The sequence below is a fragment of the Fusarium subglutinans genome, assembly GCF_013396075.1.
Source record: "Fusarium subglutinans strain NRRL 66333 chromosome Unknown NRRL66333_c0000121, whole genome shotgun sequence".
Taxonomy (NCBI): Eukaryota; Fungi; Ascomycota; class Sordariomycetes; order Hypocreales; family Nectriaceae; genus Fusarium; species Fusarium subglutinans.
Window position 1 is genome coordinate 39,637 of NW_023502184.1, and position 26,180 is coordinate 65,816.

General features: G+C 50.5%; 5 protein-coding genes across 5 annotated transcripts; 3 read left to right on the forward strand and 2 right to left on the reverse strand.

The window, feature by feature from the left end:
- Window positions 1-43: 43 nt before the first annotated feature.
- On the forward strand, window positions 44-1,808 carry FSUBG_8633 (ubiquitin thiolesterase; the record flags this gene model as incomplete). Its single annotated transcript, XM_036687060.1, has 2 exons — window positions 44-59; window positions 133-1,808. 2 exons carry the CDS (start codon window positions 44-46, stop codon window positions 1,806-1,808), a joined length of 1,692 nt encoding a protein of 563 aa, XP_036535852.1.
- Window positions 1,809-2,168: 360 nt separating this feature from the next.
- On the reverse strand, window positions 2,169-2,928 carry FSUBG_8634 (uncharacterized protein; the record flags this gene model as incomplete). The annotated part of the gene is made up of 3 exons (XM_036687061.1): window positions 2,169-2,339; window positions 2,390-2,495; window positions 2,564-2,928. The coding sequence occupies 3 exons, from the start codon at window positions 2,926-2,928 to the stop codon at window positions 2,169-2,171; spliced, it is 642 nt and encodes a 213-aa protein (XP_036535853.1).
- Window positions 2,929-4,002: 1,074 nt separating this feature from the next.
- Window positions 4,003-5,071, forward strand: FSUBG_8635 (2 3-bisphosphoglycerate-dependent phosphoglycerate mutase; the record flags this gene model as incomplete). The annotated part of the gene is made up of 4 exons (XM_036687062.1): window positions 4,003-4,181; window positions 4,375-4,638; window positions 4,717-4,935; window positions 4,993-5,071. 4 exons carry the CDS (start codon window positions 4,003-4,005, stop codon window positions 5,069-5,071), a joined length of 741 nt encoding a protein of 246 aa, XP_036535854.1.
- A 1,363-nt stretch (window positions 5,072-6,434) lies between these two features.
- FSUBG_8636 (2-heptaprenyl naphthoquinone) lies at window positions 6,435-7,564 on the reverse strand (the record flags this gene model as incomplete). Its single annotated transcript, XM_036687063.1, has 3 exons — window positions 6,435-6,947; window positions 7,152-7,338; window positions 7,527-7,564. The coding sequence occupies 3 exons, from the start codon at window positions 7,562-7,564 to the stop codon at window positions 6,435-6,437; spliced, it is 738 nt and encodes a 245-aa protein (XP_036535855.1).
- A 14,495-nt stretch (window positions 7,565-22,059) lies between these two features.
- Window positions 22,060-23,525, forward strand: FSUBG_8637 (c6 transcription; the record flags this gene model as incomplete). The annotated part of the gene is made up of 2 exons (XM_036687064.1): window positions 22,060-22,590; window positions 22,743-23,525. 2 exons carry the CDS (start codon window positions 22,060-22,062, stop codon window positions 23,523-23,525), a joined length of 1,314 nt encoding a protein of 437 aa, XP_036535856.1.
- Between the last annotated feature and the right edge of the window lie 2,655 nt (window positions 23,526-26,180).

The following is a 26,180-nucleotide window of genomic DNA, read 5'->3' on the forward strand; positions in this document are numbered from 1 at the left end:
CCGCACCTCTCCTTCGACGCTTGAGCTCTGATAGGCTGAAACCATGTCCTCCATATCAGGTCAGTAATTTTCCATGTCCGCGTTTTCATGGTCTCTAGCCCAATTGCACAAGCAGGTACTGACCGATTATAGTCGTGGTGAAACACCAAGGCAAGAAACACGATGTCGAGATCGACCCCAGCTCTACTGGCGAGGACTTCAAACTTCAGATGTTCAGCTTGACCAACGTAGAACCCGAACGCCAAAAGATCTTGCTCAAAGGTGGTCAACTCAAAGATGATGCCGATATGAGCAAACTCGGCTTGAAGAACGGCCAGGTCATTATGATGATGGGTACCCCAAGCGCTGGGGGCGATGCCCTTGTCCGGCCAAAGGAGGCGATCAAGTTTGTCGAGGATATGACGGAGGCTGAGCAGGCTCAACAAGTTGGTGCGACACCCGCTGGTCTGATCAACCTTGGCAATACATGTTATCTCAACTCCACCCTCCAGACTCTGCGTCTGATTCCAGAGCTTCAGGAGGCGCTCGACACGTACCAACCCGATGGCAACGCCAGCAGCTTTATGATGACAGGCACGAACATGGACTTGGCATCTCAACTGTCAAACTTGTACAAGAAAATGGGACAAACCCAGGACTCATTCCCTCCCATGAACTTCTTGAACGCTCTGCGAGTGGTGTTTCCCCAGTTTGCTGAGAAGTCCAAGACAGGGCAAGGCTTTGCTCAGCAGGATGCAGAGGAGGCTTGGTCCCAAATTGTGCAGCAACTTAACCAGAAGCTCCGCATCAAGAGCGAAAACACTTCGGAGACCTCCTTCGTGGAGAAGTACATGTCCGGCGAGTTCAGTTCGGTAATGGAGTGTGATGAGGAAGAGGCGCGCAACGCTGGCGAGCAGCCCATCATTAACAAGGAGAGCTTCGCCAAGCTCAACTGCCACATCGACAGCTCAACAAATCATCTGCGAGATGGCATTGCCGCCGCCCTGAAAGAGAAGCTTGAGAAGCAGTCGGAAGTTCTGGGTCGTGATGCAGTCTACACCAAGACTTCCAAGATCTCTCGTGCTCCTAAGTACCTGACAGTGCACTTTGTGCGCTTTTTCTGGAAGCGAGAGACCCAGAAGAAGGCCAAGATCATGCGAAAGGTTACTTTCCCCATGGAGCTTGATATTGTTGAGTTCTGCTCCGACGAATTGAAGGAGGCTCTTATTCCTGTGCGCGACAAGGTTCGCGAGATTCGCAAGGATGAAGAGGATATCGAGCGTGCCCGTAAGCGACGTAAGAAGACTCACGATCAGGACGTCGGCGATATCCCAGGCGGTGCTGGTCTCCCCACCGAGAAGGAGAAGAAGGAGGCCGAGAAGAAGGAGGGCAAGTCAGCAGATGGCGACGTTGTCATGGGCGAGGAGGGCGAGACATTCAAGACAGACGCCGACATCGAGGCCGAGAGAAACGCGTCCATCCTTGAGGCCAAGAAGGAACTCAACGCTCTCATCAACCCCGAGCTGCGAAATGACGATGGTGCCAATCAGTCTGGCCTGTACGAGCTCCGAGGTGTCGTGACACATCAAGGTGCCAGCGCCGACAGTGGCCACTACACCTCATATGTCAAGAAAGCTGCGCCCGTTGATCCCAAGACTGGCAAGAAGGGTGAGGAGGACGGCAAGTGGTGGTGGTTCAACGACGACAAGGTTTCAGAGGTTGAAGCTGAGAAGATTGCGACTCTCGCCGGTGGTGGTGAGTCTCATTCTGCTCTCATCCTCTTGTACCGAGCCATTCCTCTGCCCACTGCCGAGGGTGTCCTGGAGTAAAAACAGCAACTGGGACGAACTTGACTAGAAGTATAAGGCCACCTGGGAATGGTGCTAGATGATTTGATGAATTAAAATGGACCGGAGCATGGCATGGCATGGCAGGGAGGTCAGGCGTAGGGAGAAGGCATGACATGTAACTCAATCAATAAAACGTTAATTAAACAACCATATGTCTCGGTGGAAGCTTCGAGTCTATCGTTCTCTCAAGCATCGTTCTATAATGTATGTTTAGGAGATGCCCGTGTCCAGTAAACCACATTTTAACCATCCATAACGCCTATGCTTCGATTCCAACAAGATGCCCATAGAGTTACAACACAATAATACAACCGCACCAATACTTTAATCTTGCCACAGTCATGGGCCTTCCTTTTCTCTTGCCTTCTCAGCCTCGCGTTCCTTAACACGCACTTCGAAGTCATCTATTTTCCTTTGGAGGACAGCCTTTTGTGATAATAAAGTTTTTCGTTGGGATAGGAGAGCAGCTATTTGTTCGTTGGGGGATGTCGCCCGGAACTCCTGGATTGCCTGTCTCGTTGATTAGTCATGTGCTTTGGAATTTGTTCTTTCTGCCATACCTCTTTCTTCTCGTTATCTGTCTTTAGTTGTGCGCCCGTGATGGTGCCGGCAAAAATGCATGCTGCAAAGGCGACAGCCCAAACACCGCGCTTGAACTTTTCTTGTCTTGTCCACTGATGCACCGCCATTGTATGTGTTATTGTTATCCGGTAGGTCGTATGTATCACCAGTACCCCTTCCAGATCTCTTCTGAAAGCTTGCTACGCTGTCGGCGTGACAGCTTGTCACCAGTAAAATATGAACCTGATGTCGAGGAGGACGAGTTGGTGGAGCTTAGGGTCGGTCGCGATGGATTGGGCGGTAGTGGAGACAAAGTTTTTGATCTGGAATTAAGGAACTCAAGCTCAATCGGAGGAGTCGCCGTTGTCGAATCTTGAAGAGACTCGGAGGCGGATCGCCGGGTCACGGTCACGGTCACGGCGGAGGAAGAATTGTCGGCATCACGGAGGTTGGGCGCCGAGTGGATCTTTTGCGGTATCGGTGGCCTTACTAAGCAGTGTGCAGCTGAGAGCGTGGGTGTAGTGGGGATGAGGGGCATCGTGGGGAAGTGAGGTATCGTTGATGTCACGGCTTAGGGAGGTTGAAGTCAGAGGGAGTCAGTAAAATATTGGTAAGGATTGGTAAGATTATAAAGATTTGACTTATTCATTGTAGGTTTGGAAGGAGAAGAATTGGGTTAAAAAGACTTGAACAAAGAAGGCCAGAAGTCAAAGAATTGGAAGGGTTCCTCATGTTCGTACAGAAGGAACGGTAATAGATGGTTGACTGAGTTCATCGAGACTCACGAATTACACTTTTGGGGCAATTGCACCTGGCGATAATAAGATTTGCGGCTGTATATTTACCTCTGGTACCTGCTCATCCCTTATGTACCTCAGTTAGGTACTACCTACTACTTATAGTTAAGTATCGTGAGGATAAAGAGTTTCACTTACTGTTTCGACCACTATCTCTCCTTTAACCATTACCGCGTAATACTTCAAGCAGAGACACAAGCTGATACGCCCTACGGACACGCGTGATTTCAACCACTGCGATTACCTACTATAGGCAAGCGACAAAAGTGGCCGCTGCATAATTGCTTACCTTAGGTACCTAGGCACCTGATCCGTTAGGCTCTTTCCACTGTTTACGTTGAAAGAACGTCAATGTAATACGTACTTGGAAGGTACCCCTCCACACTGTGCCTGACTGATGAGACAGCGGGGTTTGTCACCCAAACGTAATCCATCCACTTCATCCTCAACACCAAAATCAAGGTTGGAGATAATCTATTCGCCGTCTTTTCTCCTCCTTCTCTAGGTAGAGATTTGTTTTCGTTTTTGTTTTCTTGCCTAAAGAATCTCTCTTCGTGTGAAATAGGATACGCCCTACTTCTATTCTCATCCACAATACTTCTCAAACCTTTGACGTGGTTCGTTTGACCCCGCCATCACCGGGCCACTGTCACGTCAGATCATTCCTTCTGACCATTCCAGAAGCTTGGCTGACACCTGATACAGAATCTTTCAGAGTCTCACAGGCTTGATATAGTCTAGACGCTGGACACTGTAGCTGGGTCAAATTCAAGTGAATTCGAAAAATCCCCCATCAAGTTCCCAATATTCCAAACATGTCAACTCCGCGTGTCTTTCTTATTCGCCACGGCGAGACAGAATGGTCACTTGATGGTCGCCATACTGGCTTGACTGATATCCCACTAACTTCCAATGGCGAGAAGCGTGTTAGAGCTACAGGAAAGGCTCTTGTTGGGCCTGACCGTCTCATTGCCCCCAAGAAGATTGCTCACATGTAAGTCTCCTTCGACCGACGATGATGCCCAAACAATCAGTATGAGAATACTTCTAGCGAGGCCCCACGTATAATGATTTTTACACCGATGTCTTCCAAGAAGAGCCAGCGAATTCGGAATTCCAACCACGTCGCATTATCACCAACCAAAGTTGATTTTATCTGATCTAGAGTGAACTAATGCGCTGCCCAGTTACGTTTCCCCACGAAAACGCGCTCAGCGTACATTCGAACTTCTCAACCTCGGGCTGAATCGCCCTCTTCCTTGGACACCTCACGGTGCTCCTGATGGTACTGGCCTTCAATGTGAAGCCGAGGTGGAGGTCACGGACTACATCCGGGAATGGGACTACGGTGACTATGAAGGAATCACAACACCTGAGATTCGTAAGATCAGAGCTGAACAAGGGATCAAAGGGTCTTGGGACATCTGGAAGGATGGATGCCCTGGCGGGGAGTGAGTATCTCTCTAAACCTGACTACCCTATATCTGATTATCAACATCCAATGGTTGTTCCGTCTAACACCCTCACAGGGCTCCCCACGATGTGACCAGAAGACTTGACCAATTGATAGAGGAGATTCGTGAGAAATATCACAAGCCAGCCATGGAAAAAGGAAGCGATCAATGCGGCGACGTGTTACTTGTTGCCCATGGACACATCTTACGTGCCTTTGCTATGAGATGGGCTGGCTACGCTTTACGAGAAGGACCAACTTTCTTATTGGAGGCAGGTGGTGTTGGAACACTCAGGTCAGTCGACGGGGCTTATTTCTTCTTCATTTGCCCAATTTACTGACAACATACAAGCTACGAGCATCATAGCATCGAAGAGCCGGCCCTTCTCCTCGGTGGCGCTTTTGTCGTTGAACTTGATGGCCAAGATTAGCCACTTGTCAAGACCAAAATCTTTCATGCATTAGCACACAAGTGTTTTCTTAGAACATAGAATTGATTGTTTAACGAACATGTCCTTGGATCACACCAGCAGTTGAGCCAAGTCCCCCCTAGTCCAGAGATGGTAACTCATAATCTCCCGACGATCAGACCCCAATGATATTGCATCACTTGGTCACTACACGACCAACAGACGTTTCAATAATCGAAGCTGACCTCGCACAGACAACGGCAGGGCTAATGTCACTGACACGTATCTCATGCACTTGAGCTGGCGCATTCGACGGAAATGACCAGACCTCCGCTCGGTGGCACCAGCGTCAACAATAAAAGTGTGTTTCACACTTATTTACCAAGAGTCGCCTGATGCCCTTCAATAACAAACGGCGTGGCCAAAAGTACTTCCACAGAGTAAAGCCTTGTCGCACGAGTTGGGAGACCCTTGCTATGGGCGTTCTGGAAGCGCGGATGAGGCTGAAGGGGCGACTCTCACATGATATCCCTTTCCCGCCTAACAGACACGGGATCGCACCGCCCCGGACGAGCCATTTCCCTCCCTTCTCTTGTTTTGTCTACAGACGGCATCTCTAATTTCCCATAGTCTACTTCGACTATTCATTGACTAATGTGCCAAGAATCGTTGACTTCATCCCTTGATATTGAAAGTGGCTTGGCCGCTGCCGGAAGAATGCATCCGCACACCACTACTCACGGCTCCTCCTCTGGACAAGGTTTTATTCGACCGCAAGGGCGGGACGGGACGGTCCAGTTGGGTATAAGGGTGTGAGGAAAGACTTGAAGGGAGAGGTTTCGTCGGAAGGAGCATGTTGCCAGGGCGAGGGGCTGACTTACCCACGCCGGACTAGTAGTAGCCTCCGGTCACGAACGGCTCTTTTACCAAAGCGTGACCGGACTGTTGGATCGGACGGGCTGTTTCTGGGCTTTATTTGGGCTCGTAATGTGAACTGAGTCTCCCTATTCATTCCAGTGTCTGGTGGCTGATGTGACGCCAGTAGGAGCACTGAGAGAGCTGGGTACCCTGGATAGTCAGGCTTTGACTGCAACTGCTGCAGATTGCCAATTTTCCTAGGAACTACCATTGATCACGTATGAGGCAGCTCTTCGGGGAGATATTGCGCAATTATAGGTGTCAGTGTGACTTGTTATTTATGCAACTGAGTAATGATACTAAATAAGACAATCTGTGTCGCCTTTTGGAAGCCGAATACCAAGACGACGACCATCGGCAGCTCGCATCGTGTGAACTACTGGCACCGTACACATTTAAGGGTCAAATACTTGCCTCTGATGCTGAGTGGCGTACTGTTAAGGGCCGACGAGACATAGATACTCCTTTATGGCTTGGACGCTCTAGCAATGAATATCCTCTTAGTCGTAGTTGAGCCCTTCTTCATCCCATGGGCATGAACATGCTCACCACTACTGCTGTGATTGTGCTCATTGCGCTCATGATCATGACTATGGCCATGCCCGTGGCCATGATCGTGGCCGTGACAATCCTTGAATGTGATGGGTTCCGGGAGCTCTTGGTAAGCAAAGTCTGTGAGTCCAGCATTCTCAAACATCTTCTTGATCTCGTCCTCAATAAACCCATGATGTGTTATACCACGCAGAGCGGCATCCTTGGGGTCTATCTTGTGGGTAACAAAGTCAATGATGAAGAGGACACCGCCTGGGTTGAGGCGCTCGGCCAATTGCTTGGATGCTAGATCGGGCTTGTCAAAGTGGTGGAAACCGAGCCCCACGCCTGCGACGTCGAATCCGAAGAACTTGCTATCAGCAAAGGCTGTTGGGGAGGGGTCCTTGGGATCAGCCAGATTGCCTTGATAGGCTTGGCGGGAAGAGCCCTGCACGCGGTCAGGATATTCAGGTCTGTTTGAAGAGGTCGAAGGGGCTCGAATGCGTGGTAACAGAGTTACATGCTCATGTGATGGACTGTTGGATGGTACTAACCTGGCTTTGAGCCTGGACGTTGTATACCCTGACCATTTCCTCCGACAAGTCAATACCTATAGCCTCACTTGTATGCTGTGCTAAGACCTGTAACTCACTGTCAGTCCAGGCTCATCTCTGCTGGGAGGGGAAACTCGTACCCTCGAAAGCATGCCGGTACCACAAGCGTAGTCTAGCAACCTCGCACCTTGCTTGACACCAATGAATGGAATCCTCTCTCGGATGCCGCGCTCTAACTGCACAATCGCATCCGCATTGCGCTGGTCATATTCGGTGGCGATCTTGCTATAATTGTACGACATTAGCGACGGACTTTGGATGAATTGTGTAGCATTGCATCGCATGCCGTAGTGAGCTCTGCTGCCTTGGAGCATAAGAAAAGACGACCAGTAACTTAAGCAAAGCGCACACGCCCAGAGGGTTTCCCAACGATCATCCAGTACAGAGAACAAACGCTCATTCATGATACACACCCAAAATAAGCCTGGTTTTCGGACACGACGTCGGTCATGGTTGCAATGTCAGGATCAGTGTTAGGTGAAACAGTGGCCAAGTTGTACCAGTAGTATGAGCAAGTATGGTAGCATAAGACAAACGGTGCTTGTCGAGAGCCTGAATGTAGTTTCACAGAGAGTCGAATGCGGTTGATGCGAGGTAGGACAAGCCTCTGTCGACTGCTCAGTTTGGTTGTCTTATACAAGCTGCAGCGGGGACTTTTCGGGCAGTTAATTTCGTGTCGCAGACATAGGTTCGCAGAGTTTTGACGATATCTCCGCCACCTCATCCATTCATTGTCAAGTCGCCGACCAAAAAGAAAGACCCCGCACTGGATTGAGGGTTGTTCTGATACTGGTAATGCAATTTTGCTCTGTGACGAGTAAAACAGCGTAGCAAGATTTCCCGCCCGTTAGGTTGGCTACCTTAGTTAGTAGAGGCCCGGCCGGAGCCAAGCTCGATCCATTCATTGATAGCAACTACACCGCAACAAACGGCGCGGTGCAACTTGCACCTGGTGGTTGATGAAACATGTTCCTCAACTTGTCTGGGTTGGAGTGATACAGCAGCCATTCAATGATCCGCTCATTGTAGAACACTGCAGACAGAGAGACGCCTTGACAACAAACGTGGCCGTCTTGGACAGGTTGTGCTTGACGATTTGACTGGGTACGTGCAGTAGAGAACTTTTGGCTCCTCCCTCAAACCAAACCAGGATCGAATTGCGGGTGATCCGTGATCCTGCGGCTGCACGAGCGCACCGGTCCGCCAACCGCGAGGGGTGCACTGATGGTACAATTAAGGCATAGTACGTATGGAAAAGTACATGACATGACAGTCAGTGATCACAGTCGTAGTCGTATTGCAACCAGGAAATAGTCATGTAAACAGTCGACTGCAGGCATTCCCCATCCCCCATCCCATTCCTGATGCTTCATCTGTGTACAAAACAAGGTCCCAGGTGTCACGGTGTCCAGGGCCATGCAGCCGTCTAACCAGCAAAGTGGTACGAGATGGCATCCCGCCTTGCGAGCCCTGGATATGCACAAAGCCCAAAGAGAAGAAGGGGCGGGGTTTCACCTCGCCCAACGCTGATCGCTGGGCCTGCAAGGGATGATACAATCCCGCAGAAGCTCCTTTCTTTCGAAGCGGTAAGAACGATGCATCTCGAGTGCTGCAGTAGATAGGTCATTCCAGGAAAGGCGATGTGCATCTACCTACTGTCTCAGGTCTGTTTGCCTGCCCCTGGCCGGCAGTTCTTTTGTTGACCACTCTGGCCACTCTATCGCTGTTTGTATGTATGTCTTACGAGGGTGCTGATAATAATTCCGCCAAAGTTAGTATGTAGTTTCGCCCGCCCGACTGGGATACGAGCCCGGCACAACGCAAACGAATGAAAACGATGATCTTTGCAGATAAAAAGGAATGCGAGTGTCGGACGCATGCATACGGAGTATTGGACTCAGATCGGCCACCTCACCGCTTAACTGCCATGGCAAAATACTTTTTTTTTTGGTACCGGGGGTTGCCAGCTTCACCAGAGTCTTGCTCCGTGGACCGGGATTCACGGCACCTCGAGGTTCGGCAGAAGGTCTTCCGTGACGGCGTTCTGTCCCAGTCCTTGTCCGTTCTTTTGCTGGTCGCCTGAATCACTGGTGGCCGGCATCGAGCATTGTTTGGACCCGCTCAACGGAGACATTATCGCGGTTGGGCTGGCTGAACCTGCAATGGGCGAGAAATCGCTGGACCAAGACCGAGACAGTTGGCACCACAACAAATGCAAGGTGTATTACAATTCATCATCAAGTTGAAGCAGAGCAAAGAATGAACCAGGGGCGTGTTTTCTCGCAGGGGCCCCGTTCCCGTCTTGTCATAAAATGGCACTCCAGGCCAGATCAACGCGCATTCTTCAGCCTGCAGGTCGCCGTGCATGCAGGCGAGGTCTCGTGGTGCGATAGTACCTTGACAAAGAACACCTCTTGCTTGCTTCGTAGTTCTGTAGATATCTTGAGGCCAGTGTCACGTCACACGTGTACGTGCAAACGAGGCACCGAACGGTTCATGACATATTTTCTTCAAGTCCCTCCTGTTTATGGAATTGAGGTGTGGACACGGCAATAGTTGGCTTGCTCGTTTGCCGAAGAGGGGAATGAAGCGGAAGTGACAAGGGGCAGACTGACGGCGGCTTCTTGTCCAATATTGGCAAAGAAATCGGCTTCTGCGCCCCTTTTACCAAATTCGCACTGTAATCATGTACCCGGGTCTAGAGGGCGCAGGATGACATGCAGCCCCGGGATGGCGCGAAGTGTCCAGCGACCGTGCCGCGCCGTGAAATTGCGACGTGGCAGGCTTTGATGGATGGATGCAACTGTAGCTGCAACCGTCAACCCTTGTTCTCGTTGTTTTTTTTCCCTCCCTCCCCCCCAGGCCCAGAATTCCTTCTGCATGCAGTGTTGTATTTTTATTTGTTAGTGGCTTGGAGAGCCAGATATTTGGGTCGCTGCCACGCCGTAAGGAAAAAAATGATTGCTCGACTTTTCTTGACACCCCCTGGGCTGACCCCCCTCCATCATCACATTGCAAGTCGACAAGCAAATCAAATTCATGAGATGGCAGCCTCGCCTGTCTCATTAAGGTATGGCGGCCCGACCATTAAAGCCACGGCGCCCGAGGAAAATTGGGACTGATTGCGGGAGACATGCAGTCAACTTGAGCTAGCAAGGATCTTCCGCATAAGCTTCAGCTCACGTGACGGCCGGTCGACGTGTGCGATTGGCGGACCGGGCCTTGCCTCAGCCAGGCCTTTGGAGGTGGACCCTTCGGATGGGGTCGAGATTGTGACAAGCGAGCGTGGCGGCAGCTTATGGTGCAAGCCGCAATGTCAATCCTGACGCCAGCCCCGGGGATTCGGGACAGCCTGAACATCATTGCGGCGCAGATATTTGACATGGTTTTTGTGGAAATAAAAGAGTTTGTGGGCGTGATATCCTTTGGCTGTATGTATTGCTTTTTGGCTGTTGTCGAAAGATCTGGTCCAAACGCCAAAACTGAATTTTGTGTCATCTCTACATGTCTGCATCGGCACATAGGCTATACAGAGCGCCGTGCATTAGAGTAACTGTCTCAGTTTTTGGCCATCAGCTTTGCTTTTTGTTTCCTGACCAACTGTTTCGCGAGCTGTCAGCATGGGTCAGACTTGTTGTATTGATCAGCTTCCAAGGTGAATCATACATGGATATTTGAGTTACATAGAATACACATCAGGTTTCCCGCATGATGACGAGGTCGTTGCTTCTTTCTGATGCATAGTACTAATCGTATTCCATCTGACTCCACAACATGCCGTGAGTCTTCTTCGTAATGAGGACTTAGGTACTCCGCCGTACTGAAGTGGATTATCGATCGTTTCTCTAGTGACGCTTTGGCGGCGTTAGGCCCTCGCTATTCTGCTGCATGTATTTTATTGATTGGCCCCCATCGGGGAGTGTACTCGTGAACTTTATGGCCCGGCCCGTTTGCTGTCAACCCATGGCATGCGGTAGCTGTTGGTGATATGTACTGTGTGTCGGAAGGAGATCGTCGAGTCGAAGGGGCCGACCGAATCTACGCGTGTTATTGGTCACGGGGAACCAAAGGGAAAAGCAAGTATAGATTGAGACACGGCAAGAGAACAACAGCTTGCCATGAATTAAAAGAGTCTGTCTGGTTGAGACCTGCATCAAGGAGGAGGGTGCGCTGAAAGATCCAAGAGCAGCTGAGAATCAGTCAATGAATATGGCAAAGTGCCTCGCGTCCCAAGCAAGAAATTTCCCGTACTATTCCACTGAAAGCGCGAGGTCGAGAAGAAGGTGGCAGGCCATGAGATTTACTTAGTAGTTGGAAGGTACCACCGAAATCAAACGCGTTTACGGAGGAAGGTACTTTCCTCCTGCCACCGCGCGATGCTCACCTTCCCTACCTAAGTAGGTATAATGATAGGTGACACCCCTTGGATGTTTTAACATACCCAAAAAGTATCCCGAGTTTCTTCATGGGCCAAACACTCATTCTTTGATATTGTGTTGCTTGAGAGAATTATTATTTCTGTTTTGGGGTATTTTCAGTGGCAATGGGCAACCAACATCAGTCAGAAACGGGGGCGACAGGGGTTCAATGCACTCAGCTTAGGGCACCCTCTACATCGACAATTTTATTTCCATCCAGCAACGGAACGAAACATCCAATGCCTTTACTTTTATTTTACTACTAAAGTGATCTTATTCTCTTTATTACGCTGCTCTGGGCGTTGAATAGGTACGTATGCATAAGGGATTGCCAACATCGCCCGCATGCTGGCAAGTCCACTGTCACAGTGCCTCAACAGATTTCCCTGCAGCCAGAATCGATCATGTGAGCGATGATCAAGAAGCCAAGCGTATTCCGGGATCACATCCGGCTATTTTTATTCGACCACCGATATTCACAAGGCCCCTGGCAGATAAGTTTCTCGCTACAGGTATGGAACGGTTGTCGTTGTGATGATTGACTTGGCTTGGGCCCTGGTCTCTTCTCCCTCTTCCTTGTTAGGGGCTAGGTAGAGAAAGAAAGCTCAACGATTAGGCTGTCGACAGGAGAAAGATCAGTGCTCTGATAGGCCAGCTTCCTCGTAATCTCTCCCACAAAACAAAGTCACTCACTAAGGTACCTGGGTTATAGACAGGGATTGGCAGCTCCGCTCATCTGGTTGTACATACCAGGGCTTCATCAACACTCTGCTCCAGTTCTTCGGAAGGAAGAAAACTCGCACATGCAAATGCATCCATAGCAATGCACCATCTCGTTGTAGCTGTCGAAAGCACATCCTGATCCTTACTGGTTGTGTACTTCAGGATTGGGCTATTTACTCGGCATCCGAATGTCTCGGTTCAATGTACATACCTGGCCACGCATTCCATGTCCGCCTGAGTCTAGCGCACCACGTCTGCTGCAGGATGAACATCAACGCTGGGAGTCTGGCCAAAGATGAAACGGCTTAATTGCAACACCTTTGTCAAGTCTGGGCATGATGCCCCAGCACAAGGCCCCTTGCGGTCAGGGTTTGCCGGTGTTAGCGATCGTTGATCCTCTCTATCATCGCTTGTGACGACTCATGGTTTGACTTGCAGCTTCTGTCCATTCACGGCTGGAGTCCTTTCACGTGAAGCGGACTCGACGCGGCTTGCCGGGTTGGCCAAAATTGTCTCCCTTCAAGAAAAAAACCCTTCCTTCCTGGGACGGGACAGCCCTTGCGGCCCGACGCGCACTTAGAAGCCGCATGCCCCGTATGGCTCAGACCACCCAAGCAGGCCCACCAACAAAACCGCCACTACTGCGTCAATTTTGGCACTGCCAGTTCATGCCACGACGATACCTGTCAGTTGCTTACCGACAATTGGATCATATGCTCCCATTTGTTGCCAGCCTTGATTGCGTTCGCCGTGGATTATCATCCTTGGCCGACTCGCCTCACTTTACTGCAAGTATGTATGTATCTGCTGGGTTGGCATTCTTCAAGCGTTCCCTGCACCATGCCGAGAACAGGCAGAAGGCATTTAGTTAGTATCAATCGAGTCACTGATTTAACCGAGCAGGCCCAGTTAACACCCTCATGGGTTTGTTTGTGGTCAATAGCAATGCCATGAATTGAAGGGCAGAGGCATTAAATAGCTTGACTCCGGTGTTTAGCGGTCAGCAACCTGGATATGGCTAAGCCTGCTGCTTCCTTCAGACCACTATGGTCCAGCAACCCTAACACCAAGGCGTGAGATGGGACATTCTGCAGACGCTGCATATCTTCATGCATAAGCAAGCAAAACCGTAACATCGTGCAGTGCTGGTCGGTATTATTTGGCAAGGTCAAGGCAAATTCTGCACAGCCAGCGAATAGGAAGCCAATCGGCATGACGAAAGGAGGGTTTGGGCGTACATGGTCGGGACGGGAAGAGCCTTTTCTGTGAACAGCTCAAGCCATAACCGTGCCTGTTCTCACCAAATCGATTCCCCGATATGCGTTTTACAAAGTTTTGAAGGTTCGGCCTACTGTGCTCGTTGATGATGCCTGCTGTAGTCTGACGCGAGCGACGTGTTGGCCCATCCCACACACGCATGATGCTAAGGACTAGGTTGTTGCGGCAAGGGATGCAATCGCAGCACAGACACATCCACATTGTCTTTTTGCCTATGTATGTCTTGAATCCTCATTCAAAGAGGAACAGTGGCTGCGGATTTTCAGCTGATGAGTGTTTGTGGAATGACTTGGAGCTCCGCAGATACAGGACGCCCCCTCCGAACCTAAACAGACTTTCGTTGCCAAAAGCTAAAGAAGCCCGCCGCTCCCGTGCCTTGGATGTGGCTAGGGGCAGACAGACGGGTTATGCCCCTGATTGGCTCACTGCTAGTCACTGGAACAAGCACCGTCTTTGATAGCGCCCAGATTTCTGACCCGGTTCCCAGAGAATCGGAGCCTTGCTCCACCGTCAGCGTTCGTGACACGCAACGATCCGGCATCCAGCGATTTGGTGCGGTCGGAGCTCTAGCCAATGATAGACTTTGACCCCAGGCTTGTCTGATCGGAGGATTCGACTTTGTTGGTCAATTCATTTGTCACTTGAACCGGTGTCACGATGTAGGCTTGTGGCTCTGTGTCCAATTCGATGTGGTCAGCTCCGCGATCGGGCCTCCAGTTCTGCCATCTCTACACAGCTTTTGCCTCGAACAACATGATTAGATGGCCACATATCGTGGTGTTTTTGGATGCGTTAACTAAGTTAGTAGCCAGGCTACTGGCTTGCGGCTTGTGTCAGCCACTGGATCTCATACTGATCGGCAATCATCTCGCTTCAACACCAACACCATCCAGCATGCGAAAATACCTCTAGCCTGAGTAACTCGAAGGGTTGGCGGAAGACTGTCGCATACCGCAAAAGAAAAGGAGGGAAAAACTTCTCCGCACCACCTCGACGGTACGAGGGCCAAGTCCAAACGGACTTGAAGCCAACACACCAATCAGCACCTTTACACAACCTTGGGTATTTTCTGGCAAAGTATCTTGTGTCTTGTGGAGGGCTGCATAATCAAACACACATACAAACGTGAACAGACTTGGACCACAAGGGGTGAACCTGGAAGGAAATGAACGTTAGTTGAGAGGGGGTCATCGGACATGTAAACCAATGCCTTTTCCCATGAGCAGTCAAGAAATTGTGCCATGACCCGATCTAAAGCGCAGGGCACCCGTTCTATTGGATTTGTTCAAAGCCGTACTGTGTGCTTCCTCGTGTCTGACTGGTTGCTTATTTCAAGCCAACTCTGGCGCCGATGAGCGAGCGTGGAGCTGAGTGTCGGCCTGCATGAGTCGTGTGGATGCTCGTCACCTGGTCCCTGTCAGGGAGGGACACCAAGCCAAGAAAAGTCCAAAAAAACGTCGAAGGCACATGGACGATGAAGCAGGGATGGAACAGATGGACCACGCTGGCCGATACCTCGTGCATGTCCAGGGTTTTACAGCGCGTTTGGTTGTCAAGCCCGGCGCTATCTTGAGAGTTGCGGGTTGAACCGCAGTGCATTTACGGATAGATGGCACCCAAATGACGAGCTCTTGGTGGGGTTGGCGGTAACCGATGTTGGCGATCAAGCATTCGTCCATCATCATCATCATCATCATCATCATCATCATCATCTCAACAATATGCTCGACACCAATGCCACACAAGACATGCGTTGATAAGCAAAGCCGTTGCATTTGGCCCCCATTGATACATCCCCAGACAATACTGCTGCCCAGACCATACGGTCTGCGTACAGTACACTTCGAATAGCGTCAAACGATCAGGGTAGCTTTTCCATTTGCACACCGCGACTTAGCAAACTAAAAGTTGTGCTTCGTTCCCACTGCGAGCGAGTCTTTGTACATACGAGCAGCGCTGAGTTAAATCACGTTGACTTTCGACATATAGCCAGTTTCCCTCTTCCCAGACTGTTATCCTTATTTGCTGCCCGACTGGCAGGATGTAGAGTAGACAAATTCGATTTATAAACATCGGTAAACCGGATCATATCGACTGATGAACCCTACGGTGTGTATCATATCACATACAGTAGGTTATCAAGCTCGCCGTGCGTGGAATTAACCAGACATGGAACTGCTCACACAAACCTTTTGTTACTCCTCGAATCACCGACTTGAACTCAACAAACGACACAGATGCTCACCGCATGATTGATTTAATTATTACTGACAAGCTATATCTCGTAAGGATACTTATGCGTGCTTCACGCATGTCGCATTGCATAGCCTAATGTTTGACTGTCGAGCGCTCCTGTGGTGACCTACAACCCACTGTACATAGCGGTGAGCAAACGCAAGTCAGCTCGTTGCTTGTTCCACCATATGCCAGATCATTTTGGCTGACCCCGCGTTCGAGCAGGCGACGAAGGGTGGCATGAGCGATATGAATCTCTTGGACTACCTTGCCTCTCTGAACCGAAGCGTCGTTCCTTTCTCTGGGGACTCCTGTGCGAGAGCGGCACGTCACTTGGCCGTGGGGTCCTGTTGAGATGGCTTGATCTTGATGGTAGTACCATTTTTAAAAGATACCCCATCAATACTTGGTGAGCGAATCGGCTAGACACATAAATGAGTGCAATGTTACGAAGAGAATGGCTGTCACAAGCATGTACATTTTCCCATTCTGTCTACTGTCGATTCACTGGCACTACCTACTAAAGTAACGTGGAGGAGGCTCTGTAGCAGACACCCAGGAAGGAAATCGGTGCCGGTTGTTTGTATGTGTGGATGAGGCCCTCAATGGGATCAGAGGTCCCAGCGTTTCAGCGTCCCTGGACCCTAACGCAGGCCGGACCGTCCCAGGTCAGCGCCGTGCAGCTGCGATCATTGGCGAAACCTTGGCCCTGTTCATGCCCTCTCAGGAAGCCGTCATGCATCACCTCCCAGTCATTCTTATCAACTTGTGTTCACGGACTGTCAACAAACGACAACAACATTTCGCCAAAAAAAAAAAAAAAGACCAACAGAGGACATTGGCATTTCTCGGCCAGCAAATTCACATAAAACCGAGGGCCAATGGGCCTGGGCCTATCGTTCTCGCTGATTCCACAAACTCTGCCGATGTGACTCAAGCGTGATTTCGAAGAGAAACTGAACAACAAACGAGCGAGAAACACTGAATTGACACAGACAACGAGAGTATTCAGCATGTACTGTACAGAGGGCCCTGAAATAGTGAACTGCAAGGGAGCAGACGAGACCACTGCACGAAGCAGAAAGCGGTTGAGTCGCATGAATGATACATACAAGGGATTCGCATGAAAAGGAACACTAACTAATTGCGTCGGCCATTTCCACTATCGTCGTCCAAGGCTCGAATCCGCCGCACCGAGGTCCACCAAACCAAGCGAGTCCAGCAGCCAGGTCCCACGATTGTGACCAGGGTAAGGGTCGTTTTCACACTCATGCTCAGACTGCCAGCGTCATCATCATCACCATCATCATCTTTCATAGACCTACCCCTCTGAGAGGCTATGAACGCACGGTACCCAGAATATCTGGCACACACTCACAATGCATCCTGCGGCCGCCTCTGCAACCCGCCGTCGGGAACAAGCGCAGAACCCCAGAACACGCAGCGGCCCAAGGTTCGGGGCTCTAGAAACCCCAAACCATTCGCCCGCCCAGTGCAACGCCCTGACAGCATCTACAGATTGTTCTCCTCCTTGTTTCTAACAAGAGGCACGATAACCCCAGTAGCGTTACACTGATTCATGATTGGATAATTTCCCCGGATACTAACCACTACAGTAACTCAATCAGCGGATAGCCTTCATGATGTATAGTCGACTGTATGTATCTGTGTCTCTGGCCAGGTATGGGACGCATTACAGAGCCTCTTGGATATGCTTCATTCATGGCCTTTGACTTGGTTGGACACGATGTCTCTACCTAACCCAGGCTCATGCCACATCTAGCAAGTCGCTTTCTGAGCTCCGGGCGCATCTTGCTTCTGATAGGTTCGGCCATATCCAGGCTATCAGTGCCCACTTGTCCAACTCTTACGTACGTCTATCAACCACAACTCTCACAAACGGGCCTTCACGAGCTTTTCAACCACACTTTTCCCTTTTTTTGTGTGTGCAAAGCTCTCGGGGGTTTTTTTTTCTCTTCGTCTTTCAGGATTAGAGAGAGATCCACAAAGATGCTTTGCCGGTGCACGCACGCACACCCGGGGAGAAACATCTTTTGTTTCGTCAGCTAATTTACGAGACTTGCGCTTGCTTTGTAGGCGGATCCGGCGTTTGTCCAGCCATAAAACAGAGTAATCAGTTAGTCTACTAACTAACATAGTCACTCGCGTCTGTCATCTATTGTGGGATGCGGGATGTATCAATGCGGCTGCAAGACGCACGCTTGGAGCCATGCTCTGAATGGACTCAAATACCAGCTGGGTTCGCCCGGCGTCTCCTTGGTCAGAATGGATGGATCCACAACCGCTTGTGTCGCCGCCTCGGCTGTTCAACTTACCCCTCGACTGCTGTAAGGTACCAGCAATTATGCTACAGCCAAGTCATGATTGAAGGGCGAGATGGTGTCGAGCATGTGTGGCCCGGTTGATTTGACGCCAGACAATACACAGAGAATGCGGTATTCGTACACTGGTGCATCTGCACACATGTCCAGAAAGACCCAGCAATTCATGTCCTGTGACGTCCCGTGCGGCTGCGCCCTATGCTTCGTTCCCCGGTCATGCCTCACTCAGCCTCGATTTGCTGAACCCTTTCCAAACCGCTGGGACGGATGGGCAGCCACAAAACAGAGATTGCCAACATCAGCAAAATATCAAACCACGACACTAAAGAGCCCCTCACCAATACGAAATCCTTTACTGCTGTGTGGCCACTGGTCATACCTAGAAATTCTTTTACTTAGAGGCCGATCAGATTGTTGCTCTGGCTTTGTGCGAGAGTCGAGCATGACCTAGATACCTACCTAGTACTATATTGCTGAGGCTTCAATCGTATCCCCACTCGATTTGCACCCAGATTTGGGTTGTGTCTCCCATCTTCCGAAATGCACCAACCCACCAGACCTGTGACCTCGTGATTGTTGCTAACTGAGGCGGAAAACGACGGGCGCTGAACGAACCTTGTGGCATATTGGCCTTTACAACTACGGGTATTAAACCTTGAATTGCCGCGCTTTTGCGGGTGTGCCATTTCTGGAACTGTACCTACTGACTGGCAGGTCTGCATTCAGTCTGGATGGGTTCATGCCGAGGACTTGTGTCTGACTGTATCGTCTCCAATAAAGTCCGTCTCCATCCAGACGTTAGTCGAAATGGTACATAGAATGAATCGAGGTATGATGAGCTTGGACAGGTAACAAGAGCTAGTCGACAGCAACGGGCGTGGACCGTTGAGCCAAGTTATGATCAATCTGATTGACGAACATATGGGTAGTTAGTCCAATGGCCTCAGTAAGCCCATCAGGGAACGCCCAGAGACAAGACAAGCGAGAGAGGGAGGCGCCGTGCCCGTTGAGATGTGGTTGTCGGCGGACATTCCAGTGGAAGAAGAGCCCAATGTCCAAGCATATTTCCCTTGCCCCTCGCTTATCAACATTTGCTTTGGTCAATATTGACCTGAGACTTTATTTGGTCTACGCAATTACCTTTAACCGTTGATAAGTGCTAACTAACTTATCCGCTGCCTTGCCCTTCCGCCCGTTGACCGCTTGAAAGTCTCCCATAGAAAGCCTCTTTCTTGTTTGTCTCTTATTGAATCAAGGATACGCATATCAAGTAGGAAGCAATCTTCTATTGTGTCACGTCATCGGCTCGAATTGATGGCCTGGTCCAGAAGAACAAAGACGATGCAATCAATTCGTTTCGTTGCGATACATGCTGGGCCAATCGCTTACGGTCTGGTCCTCGCGGCGTCGATGAACATACATATGGGTATGAATATTGTTATTGATATTGGCAGCCTGGTGTAGCCTTGCCATTCCTCCGCCTCGCTACCTAACCCCAGCTTGCTTGAATCGCAGGCTTCCTGATTTTACTAGGTAGTTAGTTACTGTACCCGTCAGTGATACCCAAGGCAGTCCACTCTGTTATTGTTATTGTTAGGTATTCTCATTCTCATTCTGGTACGTGCTCAGCTGGTCTTTTCATCTCCCGAGCCGGATTGGCTTCTAGGTAGCCCACGACTCTAACGCCAGAAACGCCCTGGACCCGGTTCTATGCTTTGTTTCCTTGACATCCAGTCTTTATTGCCTGCCTCTTTAGAAGTTTGTTAAATATAGTCTCCCATTGAAAGATCGGTAGCTTGTATCAGAATAGGCGCTTGCGTAGATTAGTTTGTGTTGGGGCGGTTTGCCCGCCCATACTGTACGTTACTGTATTGTATCGAATGGTGAGGTATGGAGACCTGGCTTGAATTACGATCATGAATGAATCTCATTTTGCCCGTACTCGCAGCTTTGCTTCCAAACTAACCCAAGTAATATTTTAGTCGAACTCGCCTGGCAGCCGGGCTCCTGGGTACAGTACAGTGCTTGCCGGGGCTTAAACCTCAGAGCGCAAGGGCAGCCTGCTCGGGCTGGGCTGCAGCGGGTACGGTACCTTAGGTGCCAGGTCTTACCTTAGTACCCAGGTAGGTCTTAGGTCTTAGGTAGTTCTTAGGGGCTTGCTTGCGTTAGTACACACTTAGATACAGTGCACTACAGTACCCCGAGGACGGGAGCTGTCCCTAAAGTGGTTTTTTGGTTTTTGGTCCATGAGGTGCCCTGCTAACTTACCTCCACTAGCTGGGGCCGGTTCCCTGGGAACGGCACGACACCGGCCCATCCGTCCCATTAACTTACTCCCGCCCTGGCCTTCCGCCACTTGCCTCCACTGTCCTGCCCGCCAGCCAGGCAGTCAGTCCAGTCCACAGCCAGTTCCACCCTAATCCCTTCCTTCCTGCTACTACTGCTGCTGCACCTTAGCTGCAGTGCACACACTACAGTACCTAACACTGCGCACTACGGCGTACACTACACTACACTACACCACGCACGCTGCACCTGCGCCTGGCCCCTCGCACAAACCCTTTCTTGGTCGCTTTCGTTAGACTCACACCCTTTCATCCCCTGCCATTAGCTCCCCACTTCCCTGTCGCCGCAATTGCATGGGATGGAACAGACAGACCTTACCTTAGGTAGGTACCGTAGGGACAGGAGATACATTACCTGTAGCTTGACGTGGTAGGTATAGCACCTGCCCTGAATTTACCTTACCCTCACCTCCCCTTCTTACTTCTCCATCATACATATCTCTCTCAGTTCTTCAACTCTCCACTCGCAACCTCCTCTTCTCCATCAGCATTCCCATCAAGTACAATCAAAACACCATATCAGAGCTGGGACCTCATTCCTGTTTGACCTTGGTCCAGGGGATGGCATCTCGTTTGTACATGCTCTGTTGTCACCCGTGAAGGAAAAAGAAACAATTTACAAAAAAAGAGAAGAAAAAGAACCAAAAAAAAGAAAAAGGAACGGCGCTCACGAACGAGAACAAACGACTCTCTTTCCGTTTCTATTCGGGGCGTCAGACATAACTCAATCCCACTTCTCTCAACAAACGCTTCTTCGGGAGGATATCTCCTCTTGCAGACACGCACAGCGAGACAGACAGACAGACCAGCAGCAGCAGTAGGAGGGAGACAGTACATATTTTGTCTCTCACCTGACTATTTCCGCACCCCCAAGAAAAAGGGAAAGCAAGGGCAAAAAGGGCCCAAAAGTGTCCCCTCTTTTATTTTATTTTTTTCTTCCCTCACCCCCATCAAGTCTCAAATCCCAGTCTTCGCAAAGCAAAGCAAAGCAAATCCACAATCCACAATCCCCAAAAACCCCAGGCTCCATTTACGGTTGGGTGGTTCCTGGTTCCTCCCACGCACCGCACCGCTCGCACGCACGCACGTACACCGTCGACGTGGATCAGATTGGATCGGAGGTTCCTCCCATCCCATTCCCTCCCTCGCTATAATTGTCGGCCTGTCCCGCCGCACTCTTCCCGCCCACGCCAGAGACCATTTTCACACTCCTCCGCCTCTCAGGAACCAGAACCTCCGTCAGGCCAGGCTTAGGATTGCGGTTCCAAGACCTCGTGGAATTTGTTGTCATCTCCCGCCGAGACATACACTCACTCACTCATTCTTGACTCGCAGCAATCGGTCATCCCGTCAACCTACAATACAGTAGGCACAAGACACGCGCGACAGCTCAAGAGAGTAAAAGATAGTCCAGGATCTCCACGACTCGGTTTATATTATTTGACTATTTTCCTTTCCCTCCACTTCGACTTGGTCTTGGGATTATTTCCACCGCCAAATGCTTAGTTGCAGAAACGTCTCTTGAACCCATTCAACTGCACGCATTTGGTACCATCGTCGCTGACCGCATCTGCCCGTCTGCGGCCCTTTGCGCCTCAACATAGCATGGCCGACGACAGCTATCGAAAAGAGTATCCCCAGCAGAGCCGCCCAGAAGACACTCACTCTCGACCCCAGTCACATTATCCCCCTCCGCCAGATACCACCCAGCGGCCCTCCGACGCACCTCCATCCAGTATGGCTACATCAGTTACTTTACCCTCTATCCACGACTCCCGCAGCTACGGCCCGCCGCCTGCAGCTCCGGGACGTGGCTATCCTGCCGACCCGCGATACGCATCGCCCAATGCCGTCAATGGCTACCCTCCTCCCGGTCATCAGCCTCCGCCCGGACAACCTCAACAGTACCTTCCGCCTTTGCAGCCGCAATCTGATCCCCGATCTTCAGCCTATCCTCCTCCGCCGCCGGACCAACGTGGTTACTATGATGACCGCCGTCCACCATACGGGCAAGAGGCGTATAGCACGGAACCCTACTATGCCTACTACCGTGGACAGCCTCCTCCTCCAGGACCTCCACCGCCAAATGGCCACCCAGGCTACCGTCACATTCCCGCCGGCGTTTATGAATACCCAGTAGGACATGGCAGTGCGCCTCCTCTGACACAGGCAGCCCCGCGACAACGAACATCAATTGCTTGCAGATATTGCCGGAAGAGAAAGGTTTGTGACTGCCACGATGCTTGAGGGTTGTTCCATTGTCGTTCAAAAATGCTGACTATCTCTAGATCCGCTGCAGCGGCTACCAGAGCGCCCCCGGTGGCAAATGCCAGAATTGCGCCCGTATGAACCAAGAATGTATCTTTCAGCCCGTATCTTCTTCAAGCTCGACAGCTTTTATCCCCGTGTCAGCGCTCCCAGGAGGTGTACCCCCGGGCACTCAACTGTTTGGTGCCTATGGGCAACCACTGGCCCCAGGCACAGTCCCAGCACCTCCACCACCCCATGCTGCCTATCAGCATGCCAGTGCTCCTCCCCCTCCTGGAAACTACTACGCGCCTGTCCAGTCACCTACAGAATCCTTTTCGTCTTATGGCGAAGCGAGAACCGATGACGGCAGTCAACTTGCAGGGCGACGACGTCGCAGGACGTCAGAAGAACAGGATGAAGGCTATAGACTGCCTCCTCCGCGAAGTGCCGTGGATGAAGACCCGCGCAGAAGATCTCCAGCAGAATTTTCAAACCACAGCAGCCCAGGTGGAGTGGGGTACCCTCCGTATCAAGGTGCAAGACAGAGCCCACGAAACCCAACGAGCGGAAGTTTGCCTCAAGCTGCAACAGCTGGTAGTTATGTAGCTTCCGCACCTGGCGGTCGTTCCCCGACAGGCCAAAATGGGTCAAGTGGTGCGTCCACCCCTGCGAGACAGGGACAGCAGTCCCAAGGAGGAAATGCATCGATCATGAGTCTGAGCAATCTGGTAGATAAAAGCGATATCGACAAGACTATGATTGAAAGGCTCAACCGACCTGCACCAGGCCAACCTGGCGCACGACGAGATGTCAGCCGCTGAGGAGATTGCAGGGTAAGAGTTGACGCTGCCGGACACGTCAACGGAGAGGGTCGGAATTACATATGACAACGCTTGCCGAAGAGTCTTGTTGGTTCCCGCTGGAAGGCTGCCGACAAGTTGATGACGAATGCATTGTTTTTAATACCCTTTCCGAATCGATTACACGCCCACATTTTCGTTGACCGGGAAGTGACAGGAACGTGGCTCAAGTGAGGAGGGGAAAAAAAAAGCAGCGGGCGGGGGGATCGCGATAACAAATACAGGACAAGATGTCAGGATCTAGAAAAACACGCGAGTTTGGCGACAAACAACCCCTCCGTTCGGTTCTCGTGGTTTATTGGACGTTTTGTTGTACGGCACTTGATTTTATGTGAATTGTCCTTGACAGACTGTTCGTTTCTCGGAGGGGGGAGGATTTTGCCCGAAAAGCAACTACTGCAAAGTCGTTGTATTATTTTTAATCGGTCGGCCACTTTGTGTTTCCAGGAAAGACGGATAGCCTCACGGCACCATACGGTTTGGTTTTATTTACGCTGATGCTTTGTCACGTTTGTACATTTGAGTTGTTCATGTTGTCCCTTCTGCTATTGTTGCCATTTGGGTAGAGAGAACGAGAGCCGTAGCGATATGGTCTCGGGTGATGATTAAGGTGTTCTGGAGACTGGAGGAAAGAGAAAAGCCAGATCCTATCAAACGGTACTGGGGCAGAAGATGTCAAGCAAAAGAGTGAGCTCGCTCAGGGCTTCGAGAGGAGGATGATAGCAAATGATGCGGGGTTGATTCTGAAGATTCCTTTCACTGTTTTTGTTCTTTTACCTACGCATTTGAGTACTGTTCACGATGGTCAAATCCAGTAGGGTGATGACCATGTATAAACAGAATTATTGTTGTGAATTCGATTGAAATGTGTACGAGATATGATGTGGTTTTTCAATTGAAGGACACTTAAAACTGAGAGGACTTCTGCGTACCTGTACAGTCCAATCCCATCCCATTCTGTCTTGTCCAGCACATCTCTCTCTCTCAGGACTGAGACTCGGTGGTTGGGCTCTTGCTTCTGGTGTGCCCAGCTAATGATTGGTTTGTTACAGGCGCAAGTCTAGGCGGAGAAGGGCAAACGAGCCAATGAGTGGCTCTAGATTCAAAGGGCCTACCAGCAGATGGCCTTGGAGTTGGCACTGATTGTAGTGTAGGTACTGAATGGGGTTTATGCGATGCACTAAAACCACCAACCTATATTATTTACTCGGCATATAGGTAGCCAGCCCATGGATTGACCAACTGGGGGACGGAGTTTGGAATCCGTGGTTGATTATCACTGTGCTATACTGAGCTAAAGAGTAAGCGGAGATGCACAAAACTGGAGAGGGACGAGGAGACGAGGAGACGAAGACAAGCTGAGAGAGAACGGCCCAGGTCAAATCAAGCCAAGCCAAGCCAAGCCAAGCCTGCAACTAGAAGTGCTCAAGTTAGCAGTTAGGTATAGTAGGCTGGGGACCAGGCAGGGAACAGGCCTCTCTGGGGGGGGGGGCTTCTACAGTATGGACTGAACACAACGGTCTTGTTAGGGGAGGAGTGGGCAACAAGCAACGGATGCGAGGTCATCGAGTGTCACCCGAAGACTGCCGGTGGATACGCGGCAGATACCGTTGAGATTTACCAGGGTACCTAGGTATTCAGTGGAAGGGAGTAGGTACAGTAAGGGATATGGTAGAATTTGATTTTTGATGATGATATACGATCGTTCGACATGGGCACTCATTGAGTTAGATTGTAACTATGAATGTACGTACCGGACTGAGACTGAGAGTTTGGGGGACGGAAGCGGGAAAGGCGTCTACAGTAGCAAGGTTTTGGAGACTGGAGGGGCATTACATAGTACATACGGCACGGTTGGATCAGAGGCCAGGCTCATCCAAGGGACAGAAACGGCGTTTGACTTTGGCCGATTGACGGTTGATTGAGAGAGGAGAAGAAGAGTGAAGGGTCTCGAGGGGATGGGATGGAATGGCCGCAGGGGGGTGAACTAGACTACACAGGCGGCTCTTTGTTTGCTATGGAGACAGACAGAGAGAGACAGAGAGACCATCATCAATCAGTCTAGCTATCTTGGTCTGTATTACGAAGAGCGGTGGGATGAGAGCGTAGATACATGTACATATAGTAGCTAGGTGAAAGAATGGAGGATGCTCAGAGAGGGGTAGGTACCCAGGCAGGGCAGAGAGAGAAGAGAAGAGAAAATCACAGAGCCGATCCACATGGTCAGAGATGATATTGACCGCTATCTAGACAACAAGAGTAATAGGAGACGGGGCTCAGTCATGAATTGCATCTTGAAATGCAGCCTTGCGGCATACATGCATGCATACATGCATACCTGCAGTGCAGTGTGGTCCAGTGCAGTAGCGGACTGACCATGGCTGGCTGATGCAACGGGTAATGGGATTAGTTACAGTAGTTTCTGGAGAAGAGGGTAGAGAGGTTAGAGAGGCTGCTTTGCGGCAGGCTAATAGGTACAGACTGCAGAGACTAGAGACTAGAGAGGAGGCTTTTTGCGGCTGTCTATCAGACCGTTGACTTTTAGTGTTGATCACCTAATTCAAGCCAAGTTTAAGGGCGTGCAATGTCTCATCAGTAGCTGATTGTGCTGTGCAA